The 25096-nt window shown below is 38.2% G+C and overlaps 1 protein-coding gene across 5 annotated transcripts in view; it reads right to left on the bottom strand.

The window, feature by feature from the left end:
• LOC149201239 (uncharacterized) overlaps positions 1–22050 on the bottom strand; it is a 120138-nt gene extending 98088 nt beyond the window's left edge. For 3 of the 5 annotated variants that reach the window (XM_089402900.1, XM_089402901.1, XM_089402904.1), the window contains exons 1-5: positions 21905–22050; positions 21595–21677; positions 20925–21179; positions 11153–11274; positions 10945–11039 (exon numbers count right to left, since the gene is read on the bottom strand). In XM_089402900.1, the coding sequence (XP_089259026.1) occupies positions 10945–11039; positions 11153–11274; positions 20925–21179; positions 21595–21677; positions 21905–22036 (687 nt within the window). In that variant the 5' untranslated portion in view covers positions 22037–22050. The remainder of the gene's footprint in view (positions 1–10944; positions 11040–11152; positions 11275–20924; positions 21180–21594; positions 21678–21904) is intronic. The other 2 variants (XM_089402902.1, XM_089402903.1) reach the window with 2 other exon arrangements.
• Positions 22051–25096: the final 3046 nt, after the last annotated feature.

Raw genomic sequence — 25096 nt, 5'->3', positions numbered from 1 at the left:
CTCCCTCTTACTTCTGCAAATGAGAGGGTTTGCACCTGTCAGAAATAGGTCGTCCTCATAAGGTGTCAGTATGAGAGGTCTATCATCCACAACCTTTGGGTAATGGTTTGGATTGGTTTCACTCCTAGTGAATCTCAGCTTCATCAGACAGCTATCAATCCTCTCATACTATGCCCGGGGTGATTTGCTTCAAGCCATAAAGGGCTTTCTTCCACCTGTATACGTGAGATTCCCGATCATGAATCTCAAACTCCTCGGGTTGTTCGAAACCTATGGACCTGTTGCATGAGATGAATGGTTCCCTTATAAGATTTTCCTTCGATACATCCCAGACATGTACCTTCATGCTCTACTTGAATTCAGACATACCTATCAACATTTGACTCACATCAGGTAGGGCCCCATAGGTAGATCTTCGGTGTTATAGATGCAATATGTCAATTGACATGATCCCTAATGGACCATCCTGCAACTTGATACAAATTGCCAACCCTGAACCCGTGAGAAAAAACATCTTTGAAAATTATATTTTTTAACACGTGTCTTTCCATCGATGAATGCCACCTTGAAACCTTTGACTTCCATTTCTGAGATGGACACCATGTTCTTCTTGCGATCAGGTACATAAAAGAGATTTTGTAAATGAATCGAGTTACCCTTATTCAATTGAGATTTAACATTCCCTACACCCTTTCCAGGATAGGTGGCATCGGCTCCAAGTATAATCCCACGATTGTTTCCATCTCTACCAAATTAGAGAGTGCACCCATCTATCCGATGAAGTGCCTTGAAGCACTACAATCTATAAGCCAGATTCCCAAAGAATATGAAGGAGAGGGCCAATACAAGATAACGCTTCTTTATCTTATCAGAAACAACATTTGATTCTTCATACCTAGAGTTCCTTGTTTTCTATGAAGAGTTGGCCATTTCCTTGATGACCTGCATTACCTGTCATTCCTTTGATCGTTGAAGATGTCCCTGGAATGATTGTTATCATCATCAAGTGATGTGTCCTTGCCAGTCGAACACTCCTTTGCATAATGGTCGAACTAGTTATCTGCCTTTCCTTCCACCCTGAGATCCGGTCTTCCAATGAAGTGATCTTTAGGTGGGCCATATTCCGCTGCGCCATTCTGATAATATTCTCTGCCTTAACTTCACCCTTGGTGAATTTGAAGAGAAATGAGGAATCCACTAACCCTTTTGTCCTTTCCCAACTGCATTTGGTGATTGCTCTTTCACTCTTGCTTGGGCATTGTCTTCACCTCAACTCTGATAACATGTTAATTTTATGTATGTTCTATGCTTAGAGCAATTTATTTCAATTTTCACAGTTAGGTCCATACCTTTTCCAGATTTGCAATCACATTAGCATTAAACTAAACTGCAAATAGAACATAAACATAAATCGTAGAAGACAAGCCAAGACAAGAGGACACAAGATGTGGCGCTAGCCAGGTACAAACCCCGATGTGGGGAAACCCTTGATCAATTCTTCTGATATGTTCTTCAATAGTTCAGCAGAGAGAGAGAGATAGTACGGCTACGACAAAAGTCAACACTTTGACTTATCTAGATAAGAGCATAGATCATCTCTAAGAAGATGATACATGAGATCAGTTGAAGACATGTTGCTTCAACTAATTCTCCAAGGTGACTCCTTCACCTATCGTTGTGCTGCGTTTCGTCATCATGCTACACCTCACCACGCTGCACCATGCTACACCCATCATCACTATGCTGCATCTCATCACGCTTCATTAATCATGACTGTACCCATCACTATACTGCATTATGTGCCATTGCTGCACCATGTTGCCATCCTGACCTATGTGTTGGTTGCACCTTGCTTGCTTTTTGTCCCTTGCTTGCTTGTTGTCGCTAGCATGCTTGTTGTCCTTAGCATGCTTGTTGTTGCATGCTAGTTGTCCCTTGCATGCTAGCTGTAACATTGCATGCTTGGTGTATTTGCTACTAAGAACCATACAACTGTCCCACTGTTAGTTAGATGTCCCTTGCATGCTGCTCTCCTTCGGAAACAAATGCTCCGATTGTTTCCGCAGGTCCCGACAGTTCTGGCAGTTCCAGCAGTTCCTGGTAGTTCCGGCAGTTCCGCTTGTTCCCGGCTTTTCCAGCAGTTCGGCAGTTCCGGCTTTTCTATCTTTTTTGATAGTTCCAGCTTTTCCGACTTTTTTGGCTTTTCTGACAGTTCCAGCTTTTCTGACAATTCCGTCTTTTCTAGCAATTCTGACTTTTCCGACAGTTCCGGCTTTCTGACAGTTCTAGCAGTTCCGGCTTTCTGGCAGTTCTGGCAGTTCCAGCTTTTCCTGCATTTTCGATTTTTCCGGTAGTTCCAGCGTTTCCGGCTTTTCCAACAGTTCCAGCTTTCTACCCTCCGGATCAGGGCAACGTTATTCCTTAGGATCTCTCCTCCTACTAAAACCCAAAGACAAGTAGAGAGAGGAAGAGATCCCAAGTGTGTTGAAATGACTTGAAGGCCACCTCTATTTATACTAAAATGTTGAGCACATGTGGGGTTTATTTGGTTGTTGGTCGACCTTGACAAATTGTCTTATAACGCAAATAAATTCATAACTCCATGAATACTTATCGGAATCGGATGATCTTTAGATCAATCCTACACCTCTTGATGAGAGGGATCCAAGAAAAATATCAACTACCATAAATAAGATGACCCACATGGAGTTTGGCCCTAGTTGCCAATTTTAACAATCACCCATAGGGTCTATGTGATCCTTGTCTATTTTGACAAATCGAGTATCTCCCCTTATCTTGGTCTATGCAGAGTATACCCCAGTTGGCATCATATCCACAAACTGGGCTTGTTGGGATTATCGCTCGCCATCTAGCCAAAAGGTTGAGAGAGTGCTTGGGGGAGTATGATCCTTACCTTTGGTAAGAGGGGTATCTCACCCAAGTTGATTATGATTATGATGTAGGTGTTCTACCACATGACTACTGAGTGTCATTATTAGCAAGATCAGCAGGCAATAGGATGGTTGTGATCCTTACCTCATATAGCAAATGGTATCTTGATTGCATCATGGGATGGTTGTGATCCTTGCTTGGTAAGTGGTATCTCGCCTATTGCTTGACATGGGGTGAGAGTGTCCAATAGGACCTTCCTCATTGTCATTGGATTTTGGGTTGAGATGTGCTCCCCTTTGTAGTTTCAGGTTGAGATGTGGTCCTTGATGTTGTTTCGAATAGAGATGTGCTCTTCGACGTGATAAAGGGTGGTAGCTTAAGCTCCCCTCCGATGTCAAATTCTTCTTCTTTTAGATTCAAGAATGTTCAGCATATGAGCAAAGACAATCAAGAGATTAGCAGTGATGACATTTGATGTCTAGATACTTGACATTGGATATGATTTGATGATATGATTCTTGCGATGATTGCATGATGTAGTTGGAATTTGTCCTAGCTGAGAGGCAGTGTTAATTTGGCAGCTCAGTGACAAATTCCAACCATAGGATGAGATTCCTCTTTACGAGAGGACCAATTTTGACTATTGAAGCGCTCAATTTGGACAAGGGAAAGCGCATTTTTTAATTAAAGCCCACATGTGCATATTTGATCAAGTCGGCCCTAAAGCAAATTGGACACCCTTGGAAGGCTATAAATACAAGTGACCTCAACCTCATTTGAACATCATCATTATGACCATTCTTCTTCTTCTTAGAGTTTTTGGATCAATATGTTATGCCTTAGTTTCGGATGAAAAAAGAACTAAGCTTGACTCAAGAAGTTTGAAATGCACAATGATTGGATATTCTGATGAGAAGAAAGGGTACCGTCTTTTGACCAATGGAAAATTTATTGTGAGCAAGGATGTAATTTTTGATGAAACAAAGAGTAAGAGTGTTGAAGAAATAGAAAGTCCTCTTCAAAAGTTAGAAACTACAGGTAGTCAAAGAAAAGGAAATATGCAAAGTCAACCAAATTCACCAAATTGGTATGAACTTGATTTTCTTTCATCTGAAGATGAGTCATCCAGTCCATCTACTTCAACAACACCATCTGGATCTTCTAGCAATTCATCTGCATCTCCAAGCAGTAGCAGTTCTTCTGACAGTGATTCTCCACCTCCAGAATCTTCAACTGATCGACGAACATCAGTTTACATTAATCCTCTTTACAATGATGGTGCCTTTTCAGAATCTCAAACAAGTGAGCATCAAATACCAAAATGGGCAGTTCAACTTTTGAAAGATGTAAGGCCTGATGAGCAGAATAAAACAGGAACAAGGAAGTCACACAGAAGCGAAGGAAATTTTGCCTTGATAGCAAATGATTTTACTGAACCTTCCACATACAATGAAGCCGTAAAACATAAAGAATGGAAACATGCTATGATTGAAGAATATCATAGCAGTAATTGGTAACAACACATGGAAACTTGTTGATTGTCCTCAAAATGTTAAACCCATAGGATGTAAATGAGTTTACAGAGTTAAGTACAATCATAATGGAGAACTTGAAAAGTATAAAGCAAGACTTGTGGCTAAACGTTTTGCGCAGCATGAAGGCATTGATTATGAGGAAACTTTTGCTCCTACAGCTAAATGGAGCACCATCTGATTAACACTTGCATTGGCCGCTCAGAAAGGATGGAAAGTTCATCAAATGGATGTAAAAAGTGCTTTTCTCAACGGGGATTTACAAGAAGAAGTATATATGACACAACCACCAGGTTTTGAAATTGAAGGGCAGGAACATAAAGTCTGCAAATTGATCAAGGCTTTATATGGGTTAAAACAAGGTCCCGAAGCTTGGTATGCAAAAATGGATGAATACCTTAGGAAAGTTGGTTTTCAACGAAATGAATCTGATGATACTTTGTATGTGCGAAAACAAGGTAAATATCTGGTGATTCTTGTTATGTACGTAGATGATTTGATCATTACTGGAAATGATGATGATCATATTGCATAGGTGAAAACAGAGTTACATGCAGGTTTTAAGATGACAGATTTGGGATTACTTCACTACTATCTTGGAGTTGAAGTCTTCCAACGTCCACATCATATTTTCATTTCTCAGAATAAGTATGCAGCATAGGTTCTCCAGCAATTCGGAATGCAGGATTGCAAGCCCGTTCTTACCCCCATGGAGCAAAACTTGAAACTTTCAAAGTTTGAAGGGGGGAAATGGTGGACAGCACTACTTATAGACAGTTGATTGGCAGCTTGATTTATTTGACAAACACTCGCCCTGATCTATCTTATGCAGTCAGTATTCTTTCATGTTTTATGCAGGAACCACAAGATAACCATTGGAATGCAGCCAAAAGAGTTCTTCGATATATCCAAGGAACAAAAGATTTTGGTCTTCTTTACAAAAAGACTAAAAACTTTGTACTTGGTGGATTTTCAGATGCCGACTTTGCTAGAAGTATTGATGATCGAGCATCAACATCAGGTTATTTAATGAGCATGGGGTCAGCAGCAGTGTCTTGGAGTTGTAAGAAACAAGCTACAGTGGCCACTTCTTCAGCAGAAGCAGAGTACATTTCAGCATGGGAAGCAGCATGTGAAATTGTTTGGTTGCACAAAATTTTGCAGGACTTGGGCATTTCTCAGGCAGAAGCTACGTCATTATTCATTGACAGCCAGTCAGCCATTAAGCTTGCCAAGAACCCAGTTTTTCATTCAAAGACAAAGCATGTGGACACCAAGTATCATCATATCAGATCTCTCATTGCCAAGGATGTCCTCAAGCCAATTTATTGTCCTTCAGAAGATCAGATCTCCGACATTTTCACGAAACCTCTTGGCAAAATAAAATTTACTAAGTTCAGGGATGAACTTGGTATCTGTTGTAATGTATCTTTGGATCATGGGGGGAATGTTAGATGATCCAAAAATAAAATATTATCACAGGTTATAAAGTTAGAGTCTAACCAAATACTGCTTATTTGGTCTAACTAGAAATAGAAATAGAAATAGAAAGTCAGTTAGAGTCTAACTATTTGGCTTGCCATAACTGTTAGACTAAAATAATTATTAATTTAATATTTTAAATTAATAATTATTAATCTAGAATATTTAATTATTACATTTAGAATTAGAATATTGTTGTAAAAAGATACGACTCTACAAATGTGCCATATCTTAGGCTCTAATTTAGGAGAATTGTTAGTAAGTTGTTTAAATAGCTTTTATTGTAAATGGACAGATGTTATTTTATAAGTGATCCATAATTAGAGGTAGTTAGGACATTGAGCTTATAAATAGTTCATTGCAAGAGTGTTTTGTTGTTCGGGTGTAAACTCTTGCAAAATTCCAGATGTAATTTATTTTCTTATTAATAAAATTATGTGTCTGAGGACACTTCTGCATTAAATATTAATGATTAATTAATTAGCAATTAATGAAAAGGTATGTCCATAAGGACATAACCGTTAGTGAAAGGGAACTTACTTGGCTATATATACAGGACCCTCATTCTCATTTGTACTCATCCTATATCAATTCTTTATACAATATACAATTTACAATTATTGTCCTATCATGGATGTCTTTGTCTACGAAGTATTTTAATATTTCTGTTGCGTATACGACTTTTGGTCGTTAATTAGTATTGGAGCAATTCAATCCTCTGGTCGCTCCACCGCTGTACAGAGTCACGCTCTCCGATCCAGGTCCTTGGCCATCCAGGTTTCGTCAACATTGTTGTCGTCGAGATTGAAGCGTTTCGCTACACTTTTGGGAGTTTCTCCATCACTAATTCGTCAGAGGTCTTTGGCCACTAAACAAAAAGAAAATAAAGAAAAAAATAAGATAGTCAAAGAAAAAAAAGTACATATAAAGATTAAAAATATATATATATAGATATATAGTCTAGTGTAAAATTTGAAGGAGAAAATTCATATATATAAAAAGGTTCTACATTATTGATAAAAAGTGCATGATAAAGTTAAGAGAGAATCTTTCCAAATATCTTTAAAACTATACATAAGAGAAGGAAGAGTATATAATATTATCTTGATTCTTCATTAAGTGGTTTACAAGCCCGTGGTTTTAGCAACCCATGGTAATTGCCCATGGTATTTTCAAGGTAAAAGAAAAACAAAAGGAATACAAAAACTCTATATGTGAATGGTAAGTTTTACTTTTACGTGGAGAAAATTAACCGAGTCAAAGGAACATAAGTGGACATATATTTTATATTATACCCCAAAGAGATCAATAGTCGCGTTTCACTAGGGTTGTAACTTTTCAAAAAGAAAAAAGAAAAAAAAATATATAAATAAAGATATATAAAGAGAAGTTTTATATTATAAAGGGGTATTTTAAAGAAAAGTTCAAGTCAAAAAAAAAATGAGAGAATATAAAGTTACAAAAAAAAATTAAGAAGGTTACGTGAAAGCATATCTCTTTATATAAGTATAAAGAGAAACATTCAAATATATATAAGTGAATATAAGAAAAGGGTAGTATTAAATTTTATTCCTTAGTGGATTAAAGGGAAGATATATATTCTTATAAAGCATAAAAAGGTGAATTTGGAGAATTTTCCAATTGATAGCTAAGTGTTCACAATCTATCAAATTAAAAGAAATTTTATATATTTAGATTACATAATACCTTAAGTCACCTTGACAAAACAAATGGGATCAATCATTGAAAAAAAAATGATGGAGCTCAATTCTAAAATGACAAAGGAAGAAAGGTTTTCCTATAATGGTCTTTCAGTTACAGATCACGGAGTAATTACATTAAAAGGAAGTATCCAAAGAAGAGAAGTTAATGTCGCTATCAGCCCAAGCAATGATAAAAATTATATCAACATCAACTTGGCAAATCAACTATTAATTCCAGATCCAAGCATTGGTGTAAAGAAAATTATTTTTGACCAAAAAGAGTATAAAATTAGTGATCTACAAGTGACAATAGGTCATTATGAGTACATATCTCGATTTCATGTTGTAAGGACGGATAAAACGACAGACATCATACTCGGTCAACCCTGGTTTAACGATTTGGGTACATTCATGTTAAACATAGAGAGAAAAGTTTTGATGTTTCCTTATAAAGGGAAGATGGTCACATTTCAAGACATAACAAGTAAATCAAAATCAATAAAATCTTCATTAGAAGACCTTAAGGATGTCTCAGACTTTATGTTTCAAGATAACGAAAAAACTATATCAAAGAAGCGAAAAGAGCTTGAAGAAGTCATCTGCAGCAAAGACAGAAATTCCACGCCTCAGAGATCACCAAGAAAAACTACTCAAACAAGTCAAGAAAGCTAAAGAATCAAAGAAGGAACTCAAGCAGTGTTTATTAGAACAAAAAGAAGAAAATTTATGTTTAAAGAGCCTTAACCAAACATTAGTAGAACAAATCAAGTGTTTAAAAGACTAGAAGCGTGAAGGCCAAAATAAGTTGACTCAAAGAATGAAGAATGCTTACGTCTCAAAAATCATAATCAAAATATGCACAAACAGATTAAAAAATTTAAGGACGCAAATAAATCATTGACGAATAGGTTCAAAGAACTTGTCACAAAAGAAGCATCAAAATCTCTAGATGTAACAATGCAAACTGAAGAAACAAACATCAATACCACTAATCTCGCAGTTCAGGTAAATCCAAACCCTATTGAAGTAAAAACGTAATCAGAGGTTGTCGTTCAAACAGAGGACACCCCAAATAAGGATTCAGTAGTTAAGTCAACAACAACAATGCCTGATGGAAATTAGGGAACTGCCATAAAAACGTTTAAGGAAGTTCAAACAAGAAAAATTCCTTATCTACATTCAAATCACAAGAATAGACGCCTTAATAAATCTACAAATCTATATCATGCAGAACATAAACAACAAACTTATGTTCCGAAGAATACTGAAGTGAGCTCAATCCAGTCATACGATAACTATTCATCACACAGCTCCAAGGGTTAAAAGATTGCCCAGAAGATCAATATAGGATGGTTTGATCTATTTTCAGTACGACAATTTTGTCTATCAGTCAGAACTTCATATCTTTTTGTATCAACAAAGATGAAAGCTCAGAAATAAGAAGATATGCCAATCAACAGAAGAGAACCAATCCTTCATGAGTAAGCTTTGAGGACAAAGCTTTTTGAAGGGGATGACAATGTAACAAACTAAATTTATATAAAAATAAACACAAATAATGTAAAAGACAACAAATAAGATTAATAATTAACTAGTTAGCAATTAATGAAAAGGTATGTCCCTAAGGACATTACCGTAAATGAAAGGATACTTACTTGGCTATATATACCAATGTTGTGAACATCGACATCGGGATAAAATCTGCAAGGGTCTAGAAAACCAAAATATCTTAAAAATCGGAAAAATATCAGTAAAAAATCGGCAAACATTGGCAAAATTAAGATACCATAAAAATATCTTTAAAAATTGGCAAACATCGGCTAGGCCAAAAAATCGTGATTTTGAGATCAAATTGAGATGTTATTGAGATGTTCGCAACACTGATATATACAGGGCCCTCATTCTCATTTGTACTCATCCTACATCAATACAATATACAATTTACAATTATTGTCCTCTCATGGATGTCTTTGTCTACGAAGTATTTTAATATTTTTGCTGCGTATATGACTTTTGGTCATTACAATCCCCTTAGTGGGTTTTCCCACGCTAAAATATTGTGTTCTTTGTGTGGTTATCTCTTTATGATCCTACCGTCTTAATTGTTGATGTCTTCTGTGTAATTTGCTTAATGATGAAATCATGGATAAGAATGTGTAAATGAATTATATCATCAAAAGAAATTATCAGTATATAAATCTCTTCAAAAATCAATAGATGCCACCTAGGATTACTCCATAGGGCCCTCTCAACATGAGCCACTCTCCTAATGACATTATCCAACAGGCAGTGGGTACAAACATCCACGTGATTGGTTCAAATGGAAAGTAGGTCATGCTCCCCTTCATATGGTTATAGACTTACTACAGTGTAGAAAATATTGTTTCTTTACCAGATCTCTCCTCGCATTCTAGGGTCCCTACCCAAGATAACCCTCTTGTAGTCCCAACTTTTGATATGTTGTTTTATTTACGGTCATTGATTTACTAGTTTTCCACTTCACTATTATAATCTTAGGAAGGGCATCTTGGGAACCCCTTATTTTTGTATAGCAATCTCATGACTGGTGTGATATCAAGTCCCACTGAACTATCAAGTGTTTATGGGGCATTAATAGAAATTTCATTTCATTTCATTTCTCATTTAGTCTCATTTAGTTGGATCACTGAGGCCGCAATGGTGGCACTAGGTTCTACGTCAATGATCCGCTTTTCTTTATCACACTCAATGTTGCATGAAGTGGGGGCAAAGCAGGTACGTTTTTTGGAAGTGAAGCGTCAGAAGTGTCATTTTCCAAAAATCCTCAGAAGCTATATATATATATATATATAGCTTCTGAGGATTTTTCAAAAACTAATCCATTACTAATGAGCATCATAATCCTTCCTCCTTTCAAAGAGAGGTGCACTGTCCTACAGCCACAAAAATATTTAATCATAGTGGAAGAACTTTTAAAAATAGAATGAAGATTCAAAAAGAAGTAGAATTTCCTCGGAATAAGCCAAAGAGCCAGGCTCCAGCCACCTAGAAATCCTTAACAAACAACCAAACAACAACAGAAAAGTGGGCACAATCTCCCAAGTGTTCCATGTAAAGGCCTTTCATGAGTTGTTAAATAAAAGGCACCCACTTTTTCCAGTAGCTCATAGATTTCATTATCTAGTCATTTATATCATAGGAAAAGATGCTTTCCAAAAATCAATTACATACTAAAAAATTTTAGAATTTTAAATCGAAATGTTAGTGGTAATATAGAAGCAGTGTCTTTGGAATACAAGGCATCTAAATCCAAATTGTAATAAAACAAAAAAACTCTGGAAAATTGCAAAACGCACCTCCCCTGGAACCATATCCCCGTGCATAATTTTGAAACGCCCCTTTTGATGTACAATAGGTGCCTTTGACCTTTCTCTCAAATTATCTGGGTTGCCTGCACTAAAAATATGTCATCCCATACTCCTTCCAGCCAACAAGTCAAAACTAAAATGTTAAAAGAAGCATCGATGTTGAAAAATTGAAGTATACATATGATACTCAACATGCCTGCTAAATTCGATTGCCTGTAAAGGCAATCAGTAGACTGTGTAATATTAATCCTGTTAAATGATGAAGACCCACTTAACTTTCGCTCTATATGAGGCTGAAACAGTTGCTTGTCACTGCTGCTAAAAATTCAGAAAAAAACCATCAATGTCAAAGCTCAGACAAACAATATCTAAAACAAAATTTAGGATGACAACTAAAAGTCTCAAATCCATAAACCCTCAAAAGGATTGCATTTTAGGCTTCCTAAAAACAGACTGCATCTTCAGTCAGATTATTTAGAAGACTCGTGCTATGCCTCAAACAATAAATTCAGATATTCCATCTTCTGAAACTAAAATTATGACTAACATATTTCAAAAGATATAAATATTCTAAATGGAAGATAATAAAGTTTTCAAAAGGACTGAAAGCAACCCATCTTAATGTATCTGCCATAAGCCAGTGAATCATTCTAGGAAACAAGTAAAAGGGCTGCTATGGACAATAGAAAGCTAAATTCTATAAACACAAACTGTAGGAAATATCAGGCATTACACATTCTTCCAGATTCGAATGGAGAACATAAAGTGCCAATGAGATCCATTACTTTCACTGTTCCAGAAATCAAATTCAACCTAGACTCCTTTGTTCATAAGAGTTTACATTCCTATGATTTTACATTAAATTATTATTCTAGTATGTCTTTAACTTGGAACTGGAAGGAATACATGCAAAGATGCAGTGATATAACAGTAAGCTTAAGCCTCGATGTTTAACCATCTCCCTAAAAATTTGAAAAATGTAATAAAAGTATATTTTCTCCATTCAAAAAGTACACTCTCAGTTAATAAAACAGGTTAATGAGGAATAGAAAGGAGGCATTGAATGAAGGAAAAACTTCTCGTCTCCCTCCTCCTCTAAATATAACCATAATGCCATTGTAGGTGGATTTAGAAATTTGTCCAATAGCAGTGGAAGTGACGTGAAGGATAAAAAGGACAAATCAAATTCAGCTGATGGCACAGCATTGCTGTTAGATACCTAATCCTTCGAGATTGAGGTTAAGCTCATCAAGCATGCTAAGCTTAATCTACCATATTTTAAGGCTTAGATTAGGCAGCTTCAGCAAGATTGGGTGGTGTCGACTGATGTCCCTAGAGGATCGAGGTAGAGGCAAAGGCTAGACAAGAGGCAAAGAATGAAGGATGATACTTGTTACCCACCATTTTGTGGGCGATGTCCCTAGGAGAAATTTTTTCTCCAAGATGGTCGTCAGCCGGCAGCCAGCAGCCCCTTGCAGCCACCAACTAGCTCGTTGTGCCACTTCTCTGCCACCTGAACTAGCCATGTGGTCCCTCACCCATCTGCCATGATCGTATGTTTGAAGGTGGGCCTCCCAAACCTAAAGGTATGCATGGTCATTGAGTAGTTTGCTCATCATGGACACTTATGGGCATGGATAAATGGGGAGATTCGGTGGAAAGAATGAGCTAGGTCTGTGCTCCTGTTCCCTAGACCCCTTTTGGATGTTAACCTTGGATTCTATTCCCATGGGATCTCTTTTACTGACCTTTTGGCTTTAGAGATGGTATTACATGTGAAACCCCGATTTTGGTTGTGTGGTCCCGCTCCCTCATCCATATATATTACCCACTTTACACTCATTATAGCCCCATCTATCATTTCTCCTACCTGGGTCCACATAGGGCTAGTCTTCCCCTTCCCCTTGCCCACACCTTGGGTCGGGCCTCGAATGATGCCCCGGAGGTTGATGCAGTTGAAAATAGAAGTAAAATCATAATTGGCCACATTCAACAAGAAAATGTACCACAAAATGCAAAATGTGGTCGGACAAACACATTTAGCACGTGGGCAAAAGCCAATGCATGAGCTCTACCCCATCATCTTGGCCATCACCCTGGTTCCTATAGGCCCTAGATGATCCTCATTTATCATTTAGGAACCCATGATTGTCCCATCCCCTACTGGGCAATGAACTTCCCTACCTTAAAAAGGGTATCCAATGCTATATCTCACACAACATGCTCTTACCCTTGAACCCTGACTAGTTAATTAAAGAAAAATCATAAAAGGTAAAAAGAATATAAAGAAGGGTGGAAAAATCAAGGTCGAGGCACCTCATGTACCACAATTGCTCCCTCCTATACATTACATGCCCAAGTGTGGGCTTCCCTTTTACTAACAACCCTTGCACCCCAGCATGTGGCCCAGGGTTGCCCCTTTTCATTCCCTACTCCATTCATCCCTTTACCACATGCCACCACCTTTAAAAGGATGTACCTTGGACATATTATCCCCTTTAGAAGTAGAAACAACCTAATAGGATACTTGGTTAACCCCATTTGGAGCTTGGAGACATTCGCACATGCCAAAGCCCATTATGGAAAGGCATGCCATTATGAATTCCCGGCCTGTTGTCCATGGTTTGTATGCTCTTTTCTTCAATTTCCTTGATGACTTGTTGTATTGGAAGGTTAGGGGACGCATTGGATCTTATACAAGAATGCAAGTGGTCTCCATCTTGGGTTTGGTCTCCCTATACGGGGTCCTAACCCTCCAGAGGGCTACATTGGCACATATAGTGTGTGTGTTGAGAGCCATGGACCTCCACAGCAGTAGACATCACTCCATGGATCCCCAGCGACATTCAGAGTTTGCTCAAGATTCACCTATTGGATGAGGAAGATGCATCTAGTTAACTTTTGCCCACCCAGGCTGACAGTTGTACCGTGCACTTGGCAGATGACCCAGGACTTGTATGCTGATGTGGCATCACTTACACCATCATCTGAGCCCTTACAACTGGTTTACATGCATCTTTCTAGGAGAAAATTTCTACTATGGGTTACCCACTAGTGGTGGTTAATAGAGACACTTCAATCCAAAACTCCAAGTGAGTACGAATCCTATAATCCCGGAGAAAGGTAGAATAAAGTGCCAAGCGCTCTGAGTTAGACCATGGAGTAGTTGAGTCAACACAGGCTGAAGTGTGCTTGAGTATAGTTTGAGTGGTGTCAACCTAATAGAAGAGTGTTGATGCACTTTAGTTTGATTAGAGTCTATCTCAGTCAAGTTGCTAAATACTAGAAAGAAAACATGCATTGTGGATGGAGTGGAGATGTCGAGGAGTAAGATTAACAATCAAGTGAAGAAAGATGGAGTAGGCTTGAGAGATGAGGGGAGTAGACAAGCCATGCGCTTTGAATTAACTAAGGTTTAGTGGAGTGAATTGAGGATGAATTGGAGTTCAATTGGTGGAGAACTAGGGTGACGTGGAGATGGACTAGCAATACACATGGGAGAAGAGGAGATGATCTTAGTCCAACTAAGGTCAAATTAGAGAGAGAGACAGAGAGATAAGCAATGTTCCACCAAGTTTCCAAGACGAGGAGGCGAGGGAGCGAGGATACTCGGGAGTGGCCTATGCAGAAGCTCCCCACCAATTTTTAGGAAATGTGGGGGAACGTCAAGGTCTTAAAAACTTATAAATATAACATATAGTTTATAAATCAATGAATCATATAAGTTTATAACTGAAACAAATTTAAAACGAAAAGTTGCAAAGCATGATCATTGATATAATTATAATCATACAGCATACATCAACAGTTACATCATACATCATACATTATGATTAACCATTAAAGCATATTGAATCTTGATGTTCCACTTCCAAGTACCTACTATGAACATTGAATACTGAATCTTGAATAAAATTATAAAAGTCAAGTCTGATACATCAAGAGTCAAAATTTTATAAAGTAAGAATAACATAAGAAGTTAGAACATCAACATATCAAAATATAAACGAGCATAATTTTTCTCAAGGTAATGTCACGCTAGTCTTTGCATCCAGCTGCTGCATGAATAAATCAGGATCAACCATATCACCATCTGAATCTGAATCACTAGCATTCTCAAACATGCTAAGTGGCACACCAACCAACCCCATTTGTCTCTCATTAAGTCTCTCCTCCATACCTACATGTGCATCATCCTCTAGATCAACATCGCATTGTGTTGTTGGTCCCTTCAAATACTCAAGTGTCTTCCTATGCTCAAGACGTAGGGAACTGTGCACAGCAACTAACTTCTCCACTCTTTTAGAAGTAAGCTTGTTCCTCTTGATAGAGTGGATGAAGCTATATGTGGACCAATTCCTCTTTGTTGCAGAGGAACTAGCAATATGAGACAACAAACGCATGGCTAGATGTTTGAGCTCTAGAGCACCATCCCCATGCATCCTCCACCAACCAATCGGGTCATCTTGGGCTAGATCTATGTGATCTGCTTGAAAACCACATGTGTTGAAGGGGCCACTAAGAGATGCAAACTGAACAAACTATCTTCGAAATCTTGCCCCCTCCTCCTCATTGTACATCTTTGCAATTGCATCTAGGAAGCCATTATTTACCTCAGGATCATCAATAGGAGGCACCCTCCCAGGTCTTTCAACATACCATTTTGGGTTTAATGCATATGCTATCATGTGCAATGGTGAGTTCATGCGATCCTGCCTACGCTGAATGATGAGTCGAATCTGGGATGTATAGAACTCTAATGGCGGCTCCCTCTGCTGAATGGCTGCCTTCACATGACCCAACATGTTATCAAAGGTCTCATAGATTTCTCCAAGGCTAGGAGCATCTGAATCAACGTAACGAATGACCTCCACAATAGGGCCCAAGAGTGACACTAAATAAGAACAATCTGCCCACCAATCATTGTCCAACACTTGAAGCCTGACCTTCTTCCCCGTGTCTGTCTTTGAATCTGACCACCTTCCCCACTCTGAACTCACAACCAAGGATTGTAGAGGTGCTTGTACCTCTAGCATCCTCTCCAATAAGAGAAAATAGCTAGCATATCTAGTATCAGTGGGCTTGAGTAATTCCTTCCTCGTGTGAGCCCTGTACATGGCCAAGGAGGTGTGGTGGTTGCAGATAAACATCTGCACATCTCTTGCAGTTGTCACCAAGTCTGATATCCACTAAATCTTGCCAATGTCCTTCAATGCATTATTGAGTGCATGCACACAACAAGGAGTCCAAAAAATATGTTGATACCTTCTTTGAATCAATAACCCAGCTGATCTACAAACTATTGTTGCATCTGTCACAACCTGCAGCACACTACCAGTCCCAACATCCTCTATAGCTTCTCGAAGAAGCTCAAATTGGAAAGATGCATCCTTGTGCTTTCCAGGAACAATCAACAGCTTTAACAAAGAATGGACCTTCTAAAGATGTCACTATGATGTTGATTAGTGGGCATTTTCGGATGTCAGTCCATCCAACCACAACAATAGAGCAACCAAACCTCAACCATGTTTGTCTCATTCTCTCTTTTTGCACGTCAAGTTTAGACACTTGTTTATCTAAAATTGTTGTTTGTAGCTTATGTTCTCCGAGTGGTACATATGAAGGTTTTATTCTTGCAATTGCTTGGACCATTTCCTTGTAATAAGGAGAACAAACAACATGGAAGGGAATTCCATTGGCAAAAATAAATTTGCCAATTGCATCATCTGTGTCATCTCGATCTAGAACATTGAACATCCCAGAAACTGTGGCACCCATTGCACAAGAACGAGATGCACCAGTATAAACCTTTGTCTTTTTTGATGAAGCACTGGATGGAGGAATATTTGTGGATGGATCAACATGTCTGCTAGAAAACAATCCTTTTCCAGTGGCTGCCCTTTCTAGCCACCAACGTTGCTCTCTTTGAGTTGAATTCAGGTTCTTTGAGGGACACATATTGACTCCTTTACCTATAATAGCCAAAATGTGTTGCTTCACCCTCGTATAGCTGCCAACAAACTAATGCCCACAAATATTGCAGACCCAATCACGTGAGCCACCACCAACTTTTGGATTTTTTTCGGAAGTCTGGTTACATAGATTAGAAGTGGTTTTAGAGGATTAAATGTCCCCTTTGCAAATTTTTCCAGATCTCTTGGTGGGCCTTCAGAATCTACCCCATGCAAAGGCCTATTCTAGTTTCTTGCCCTCCTGTGACTGCTTTCAATTTCTTCTTGTGCATCATGTGGCTCACTACCACTATAGTTGTTGTCACTATTCCCACTATTCCTGGAAGAAGTCTCACTCTGACTCATAGTTGTGAGTTGAACGTAACTTGTAGCCTGTAGTGAAAATAAAAAAATTTAAAAACATTACAAAGGTTGACTAATACTAATAGCACACACATTCAACACTAAATGTTTTTTTTTAATTAATAAGAAAAAAATTAAAATTAATACACAGTCAACACTAAAAAATTTAAAAATTACAAAATTACAAAAAAAATGAAAAAAACACAATCAAGTTTCGACACTGAAAAATTTTAAAATTTTAAAATTACAAAAAAGTAAATAAATAAATAAATAACGCAGCTTACAGGCACACAGTAAACATAGAAGAATTAAAATAATTTACAATTTACAAAAAAATGAAAAAAAAACAGGGTACTCACAAGTTACTGTGCACACTGTGGCCAGGTAAAGACTGTCGATCGACGCTGCAATTGTGCAACTGAAAAAAAAAAATTAAAAACTTCAAAGTCGTGGTTCAAGAATGAAGGGGGTTGCCTGCAGTTCAAGTCGCGGTTCAAGAATGAAGGCTTGAAGCCTTAGGTGTTGGACAGGTCAACCTTAGTAGCTTCAGGTGTTTGGACGGAGACGGCGTGCAGCAGCGACGGTGGTTTCAACTTTCAATGGCGTCCAGCGCCCAGCGTCGATGTCCAGGTCCATTGTCCAGCAGTGATGGTGTCTACGGTCCAGTGGCGGATGGCGTCCACGGTCCAGCAACGGATGGCATCGATAGGTTTCGATGGTGTCGACAGCGTCCAGCAGCAGCGAGTTAGAAAATAGAATGGTGGAGTGAGGGCATCAGGCTTCAAGCCTTAAACAATGAAAAAACTAAGTCTAAAACCCTTGCCCGTAGTCAAAACAAATTAAAAAAAAAATTATGATCTAAAAAAAATTGAAATTGGGCAACGGAAACAACCCCCCACAAACCCCGACAACCCAAACTAGAGGAAACGACCCCTTAGCAAGTTTCCTTACATACCTTGTTTTTTGGGAGCATGGGAAAACAACCCCCTCTCGTCCCCAAGTCCCCGGAGCGCGGGGGAGCTAGGAAACTCAACCCCCAGGGGGGGACGCGACCCCGTGGAACACTGAAGATAAGTGTAGTGGGGAGGAGAATGCATGCATTTAGATAAGTTGAGAGAAAACCCTATAGACTCCTACATGCATGCATGTGACTTAGTTACATCTAGAAGATGCTAAGTCACTCCTATATTCATGATTGCTTCCTAGTAGTTACTAGTTGACTCACCCAAGCGACCTAGTTAACTCACTGACACACCTAGGCCAACTCAAATGACTTGACACTTCACTCTAGCTCATGCATGCATCCAGATCTCTCCACATGTCACCCTCACAAGCTACCATGTGTCAAAATCAGATGTTACTACATGTCGTCACCAAAGATTGCCCTGTGTCACCCCTACATGAGCACTAGTCAACGAACTCATGTTTCAGTGAGGAGTTTGAATTTGCTATTGGAACCAACATGCAAATACCTGCTAAAAATAAAATGTCTCACGTCTATGAAACTACACTCATCAAACTTAATTTTCAATGAGTATGCACTGCAAATTTGTGAGCAAATTTGACATGCAACCCCCCTATTGAAAATAACCATGTCTCGCATGTCACCCAAAAGTAGCTCACCAGAATCATGAGCTCACAACGATCTCAAATATACCATCATTACTAGCATGCAAGTGTTTGAATCCCATCTCCTAAAAAGTAGGGGAACCACTAAAAATAGCGACTCTCTCCAATCCAATGAAACCTTTTGTAAAATATGTATCTAAACCATATCATCATTGAACCAATACTATAGCTTAACTCCATCGGAACCAACACTTAGCTCAAGCAAAGCTATCTCTAAATATATTTTAGACACTGCAGCCTAAATGAAATGTGTTGACCCTTAACCCTCCATATTTGCTAGGGGGCAAATCTAGGGGTTAACAAGTACTTAGGAGGGGAAGCATTATGCATCTTGGGGAAGGACATTGATCCCTAGATGGCATGGTGTAGCTTGGATTCCTTGATGGATTCCTGGAGTTGGCTCAAGGATGCCTAGGTTATGACAATGTTATTGTAGGGGCAGCTAACACATTGGATTACATGGCTTAGGTGGAACAATGGAGTTCATATGAGCTTGGCAAGGTTGCAAACAACTTGAGTAGCTATCTTGGAGCTTGTGTTGTGTACAAAATTACCTTGGAACATGACATGTGTACCCTTTGAGTGGGTCACTTCACCTCAGTGGCCTACATGAGCTTATCATAGGATGCTTGCAAGGGCTAGGCCCACACTATACTATTACTCTCTCTCTCTCTCTCTCTCTCTCTCTATATATATATATATATATATAGTGAGAGAGCCCTCCTTAATGGCATTGTATTCATTCTTATTTCACTCTTGTGTAGAGGATGTGAACTAGGAGAGGAGTGTTGTAGTCACCTCCTCTCTCTTGGCGAATCATTTGTGCTTGATCTCTCACTTCGACTTGCTAGATTTTCATACCTGTGGAGCATCTTGAAGTCTAACATTAGGGTTTATCTATTGGAGATTTGAGATTAGGGTTTTGTAATAAAACACTAGATTATATATAGTGAAGAAGAAAGGAAGATATTTTTCCTTGAAGGACTTGTTTGAGTGACTCTTGCATGTTCAAAGCTCATTGGTTGAGCTAGGGTATCCATTGTTTTCCCTAGCTATGGTTTTGGAGAGCTAGTGGATTGTACTAGCCTTGTGATAAGGCTACGGTATTTGTGACACCTTCATCTTATGATTTTAATGAAGTTTTTGGCTGTGCAACATGTGTAATTCCCAGATTTGATTTTTAACCATCTATGTTATTCATGTATTGTTATTTATAGCTATATATGTCTTACTGATTTGACATAAGGGCAATTTCATTAAGTGATTTGACATCATCTTTGAAAATTTTAAGAGCTGTTTTGCTGTTGTTATATCCGCTGTAAATTTTCAGATCTCATTTATGCATGTTAAGTTACCCTAGACAGCTGAAATTCCTTTCTTTTTTCTCTTAATCAAGACACTTTGGTATCCTTTCTCCTTGGTTTGCCTAGAAGATTGTGTTGTAAGAACTTGCATTTAAAGTTATGTCTCTAATGTCAATTGGGTCTAGCCCAGGTGGTTGAGAGGCGTGTCATCCTCCGCACCCAGGATCAATTTCCACAAGTGACATTTTCATCTCTTAAAGAGTATATTGTTATATAGACCTTAATCCTAGAGAATCCGGTTTACTAGGTACCATCCTCAGAATGAAGGGAATGCCTGGTGGGTTTGTCCAGGATATGTATTTCATCGAAAAAAATTATGTTTCCAATAGCAGACTGAAAAGGTATTTCAGGGGAATCAGTTGTTCACTCTTAAATTGTCTCAGGCTTTAGAATTGAAATAACCTTGACTTCTTATATTAACTGTCTTTTACCCACTCTTTTCTTTAGATGATATGCCTTTAGGTCAACAATTACAAAATATGACATTTTAAACAGAAATTTCACTATACTGATATTTGCAGCCAGATACATCAAGCACGCACTTTAGCTAATTATATTCAAATAGTTTATGTTTTTATGGTCTAGACTCCATACAGAGTTAATCTAAAATGTAAATTCAAACAAGAATAAGTCAGCATATTATATACTATAGACTTCAAACCTTTTATGGTCTCCACCTTGAGCATGCACATGTTCAGCTATGATTGGTCCTCTCTTGATTATATCACCTTGTAGAGAAACAGCCTGACTGTCCCCTAAAGTTTCACCATCATTTTCAGGAGTTTTCTCATGATCCAGGACCTTCAAAGTGTCATCCTTCTCTGCTGGTAATAACATTAGACTGTGTTCCTCAATACTCTCCTTACTAGGTGTAGTAAAAGAACTGATGTCACCCTCAAACGCATCAGCATGTCCGCTGTAAAAATCCAAGTAAATTCCACATTTTGTTTAATACTACATGTTTAGCCTAGCTGGCTTTGAACAGTGATTTTTTTGTCAACTCTTAATTATATCATCCATTTCATGCAAATATGTTCAAATAACCAACTCGCTATGTACTCAAGAACTAGGATGCTGGTCAATTCAAATGAGCAAAATATAGCTATTTTAATCAGTTAAAACAGCAGATGATGCTTGCTCGTTGCAGGTAATATTGGCAAATATGTCTAGCTATGTGCAATATATATAAAAAATGACACCATATGTCAGAGAAATTTCAGTAAAAGTATCTTAAACCAAAAACTTCTATCCAATTTCTGTGCATAGACAAACAATGAATAAAAACAGCGAAAGAATGGAGCTCATATTTTGCATCAAGAAAAGAAGCCTACTTGAGCACATTAATAGGCTGGAGTTGCAAAGAAGCTGCCAAAGATTCTGACTGAGTTTGCATAACATGATCTTTGCCCTGCAACTTTACAAGCTATTAGGATCTATGGGAATCGTTTTTCAACTCACCCAAAAAATATTAAATAAACTTCCCAACATTGAACTCATATTTATTAACTTCAGGCTGCCAACTCTACAAGTCCTTCCTATCCACAGTACTACACAAGAAAAATGCAAAAAACTACCAATCGCAGTAATTAGACATTTTCTTAAGAGCTCTTTTTTAAAATACCATTTACAAAATTCACTTACTTCCTCAGTAGCCTCTGCTCTAGCAGAATTAACATTATCAGTTGCCGGAGAATCAGACAATGATGGCAACCCCATCAAAACAGCACCTTCCTTCATGGATTTTGGATTTTCTGTGACTTTTGAAGCAGGCATCTTCTCATTATCTTGTATCTATATAACATGAAAGAGTTAGATTACTCGAGAATGTAGAACACCGACATGAGGATGGGTAAACATACTTGTGCTTACTGTTTAATTGAAAAGAACCACAAATGTATGTTCATACAAAACAAAGGAAAATTGGATGCAAGTGTAAGTTTGGAAAACAAAAAAATGAGCATACCAAAGCCTCAATTTTGAGATTCTCCTAATCTAAATTCCAGGCACTAATCACACATTTGTGTTCATTTTAACACCAATGAAAATTTAGATAATTTTAGTAAGCTCGATTCTATAAAGTTTATATTGACCATATTATATTTGTTTTCCTCCTACCTTGTACATCTACACATAATAATCCATGCCAGGGCTTGCAATGTCACATCATGAAAGGACATGACTGTATTGCAGAATATGGCATTTGAAAACTTAAAAACAAGGAAATGAAAGGTGAAAAAAGCTGAATTTTAACTACACAAATATTTATTTTATGAAATATTATCATTGAAAGAAATGTAGTTTCAACAATTCTAATCTGTAACTATAATCTGTTATAAAAGTGCAAAAGAATAAAATTAGAGGATACATCATATGTCTCATCGCTCAACATTTTCCATTGATTTCCTCTCCATTATGTCTTACAACAAGGGATGCATTAAAATGAAACTAGGAAAAGAGGTATCATTTGCACCTCATAATGGTTAAAATATTTTTGCTAAGCAAAAGTATTTATAGAATTTAAAAGTTAAAATAGAGAATATTACATGATCACATGTTTATGCCTGCAAACCAGACAGCCTCAGCGTCGAGGATAATTCAGGACACATAAAATAGAGAGATAGCAGTGACATTATAATGTCTTATTTGCAAAAGATTTGCAAGTTTAGGGACATAAACATTATATTTCAGTCCAATGAACTAATCGGCCTATTTCTTCCTTGCACGTATCCTTATTTTTGTAGTTTTCAGGAGTGGCCTTGGCACCACAATATGTTTTGATTGGTTGTTCTTTTGAATTTCGTTTATCTACTTGTTTGTTCATACATGGATATTAACAAGATTTTCTTATCTTTATGCATACAAATGGACATAACAAAATATAAAAGAAGCTAAATAGATAATACATCAAAAAAAACCATCTGCATAATAAATTCACTCTTTAACTTCAACTTCATCATTTGGAAAGATATAAAGCAGGTGCCAAGATGTCCCGAGTCCCGACTCTCATTTCATACCATGAAATCAAATAGAGAATATTGACATCACTGGTATCATTAGCCCAATCTTTCATGCTTATCACTTTGTAGGATTAAAGGCCACTTTCTCCCATCACTTATCAAACCAAACAAATCAGCACTAATAGGCTGGGATATTGGCATGGCCAGTCTTTTTAAAACTTATATACCACCATAGGCTATAGTGCCGACATATAATGTGTATGGCTAGATGCATGAATATCATAGTTAATTAATTATATATGCACTGTCTGCACTGGAAATACACAGAAATCCTGAATTTCCGGATTTCAAAACTTATGAAATCGCGCTAATAAACTCCATCAGGTCCGCCCCGGGGTCTTCCCTTCGACTATGCCAACCGCCAATCCGTCGATCACTGATATCGCACATCGCATATCACATTAGCAGGGAGTCTATGTCCCTGCTCCTCTAATCGTCGATCGCCGATTCAATCACAACCGTCCATTCCTGCCTGGATCCAACGGCTGTCAATGAAGTGCTCATCGCACAATCACATAATCGCATTGCCATATTGCATTTGTAATGGCCCAAGGGTTCTTTCCATATACCATGGACTATGCCGACCCAATCTGCTAATCCGATCCTACTTTATCGCACATTGACCCGCCTGGGTCCTGATATCGCATGTGGGCCTATCTCTGATGCAATAAGTCGGAGGTCGCAATCGGGGTTCCTTCCGCCTTTGGCCTAAGTCCTTCCCTTTGGCCTTTTGCGATGTGATCTCTTCAATGAGCCTTTTAGGCCATTTTTATAAGAAATGCCTCATTTTCTAAGAATAAGGGGCAATCTTCTTTGTGCGATAATTTCTGCATCAGAAATCCATTTCAGCCCATTCAAGTTGCAGTAGATTCAGAATGAAAAGATCTGTGCAATAGGACTATTCCCAAGAGCAGCCCTTGATATTCATTTTCCTCTGTGAGGAACACTTTAGACTTATGAGTCTATTCTAGATCCATTTTGGATCAAGGGTCATCCAGATCTTCCATTTGGCTTTACTAATTCATTGATGGTGTGGGGAACTTCACCGGTGTGGCAGGGTGATCGACATGAGGATATCAGGGGAGGCCCGAGTAGACGAGGCTACAATTTCACCATGATTGGATTACATGTTCAGGAGTTTACTCTTGTAATGCATGAGATGGACTACTCAATAGGGAAATTTCATGTGGAGTCGGGCAGAGTCCTACATTATCATGATGCTCTACTTATTGCTAAAATGCAAGGGCTCCTGGTACCTATCTCTGATTGGATAGCGAGTGGAGCAAAGTGTGCTTCACATTGATTAGGATGGCTTGGGACCCTGATATCGAGGGATTCCTTGATGTTGAGACAGTGCTGAGATTGGGGATGACTCAATGGTACATTTGGGACCCTGGTATTATTGGTAGTTATAGTGGTGATCAACAGTCAGAGAGGGCACTTGTTTAGGCATTGCTTGAGGACAAGCAATTTTTCGGCAGGAAGGACTGTAATGTCCCTTCCTAAATTATTTTGGAACAAGTTTTATTTCTACATTTTGGGGCCGCCAATTTTGGAGGAGATGGGGCCCATTCGATTTTATTAGGAGACTTAGGAGTTAGAAGTCAGTTATTTTGGTTTTGTTCACATGAGGAAAATAAGGACTTCCTAAGCCAAAAGTTTGAATTGCATGAGAGGGAAAATCAATGGCTTAGTGAGGGACCCACAAAGGAGGGAAAAAGTGCTCCACGAAATCTATATAAGGAAGGTAGCTCTTCTCATTTCAATCATCTTATTGGAGTATATCGATTTACCTTTGGTTGCTCAAGTTGCTTAG

The sequence above is a fragment of the Pinus tabuliformis genome, chromosome 2_1 (genome assembly GCF_031772625.1).
Source record: "Pinus tabuliformis cultivar Carrire ecotype Pingquan chromosome 2_1, CPIR1, whole genome shotgun sequence".
NCBI lineage: Eukaryota > Viridiplantae > Streptophyta > Pinopsida > Pinales > Pinaceae > Pinus > Pinus tabuliformis.
The sequence above is the reverse complement of the archived record's forward strand: the minus strand, read 5'-3'. Positions and strand labels throughout refer to the sequence as shown.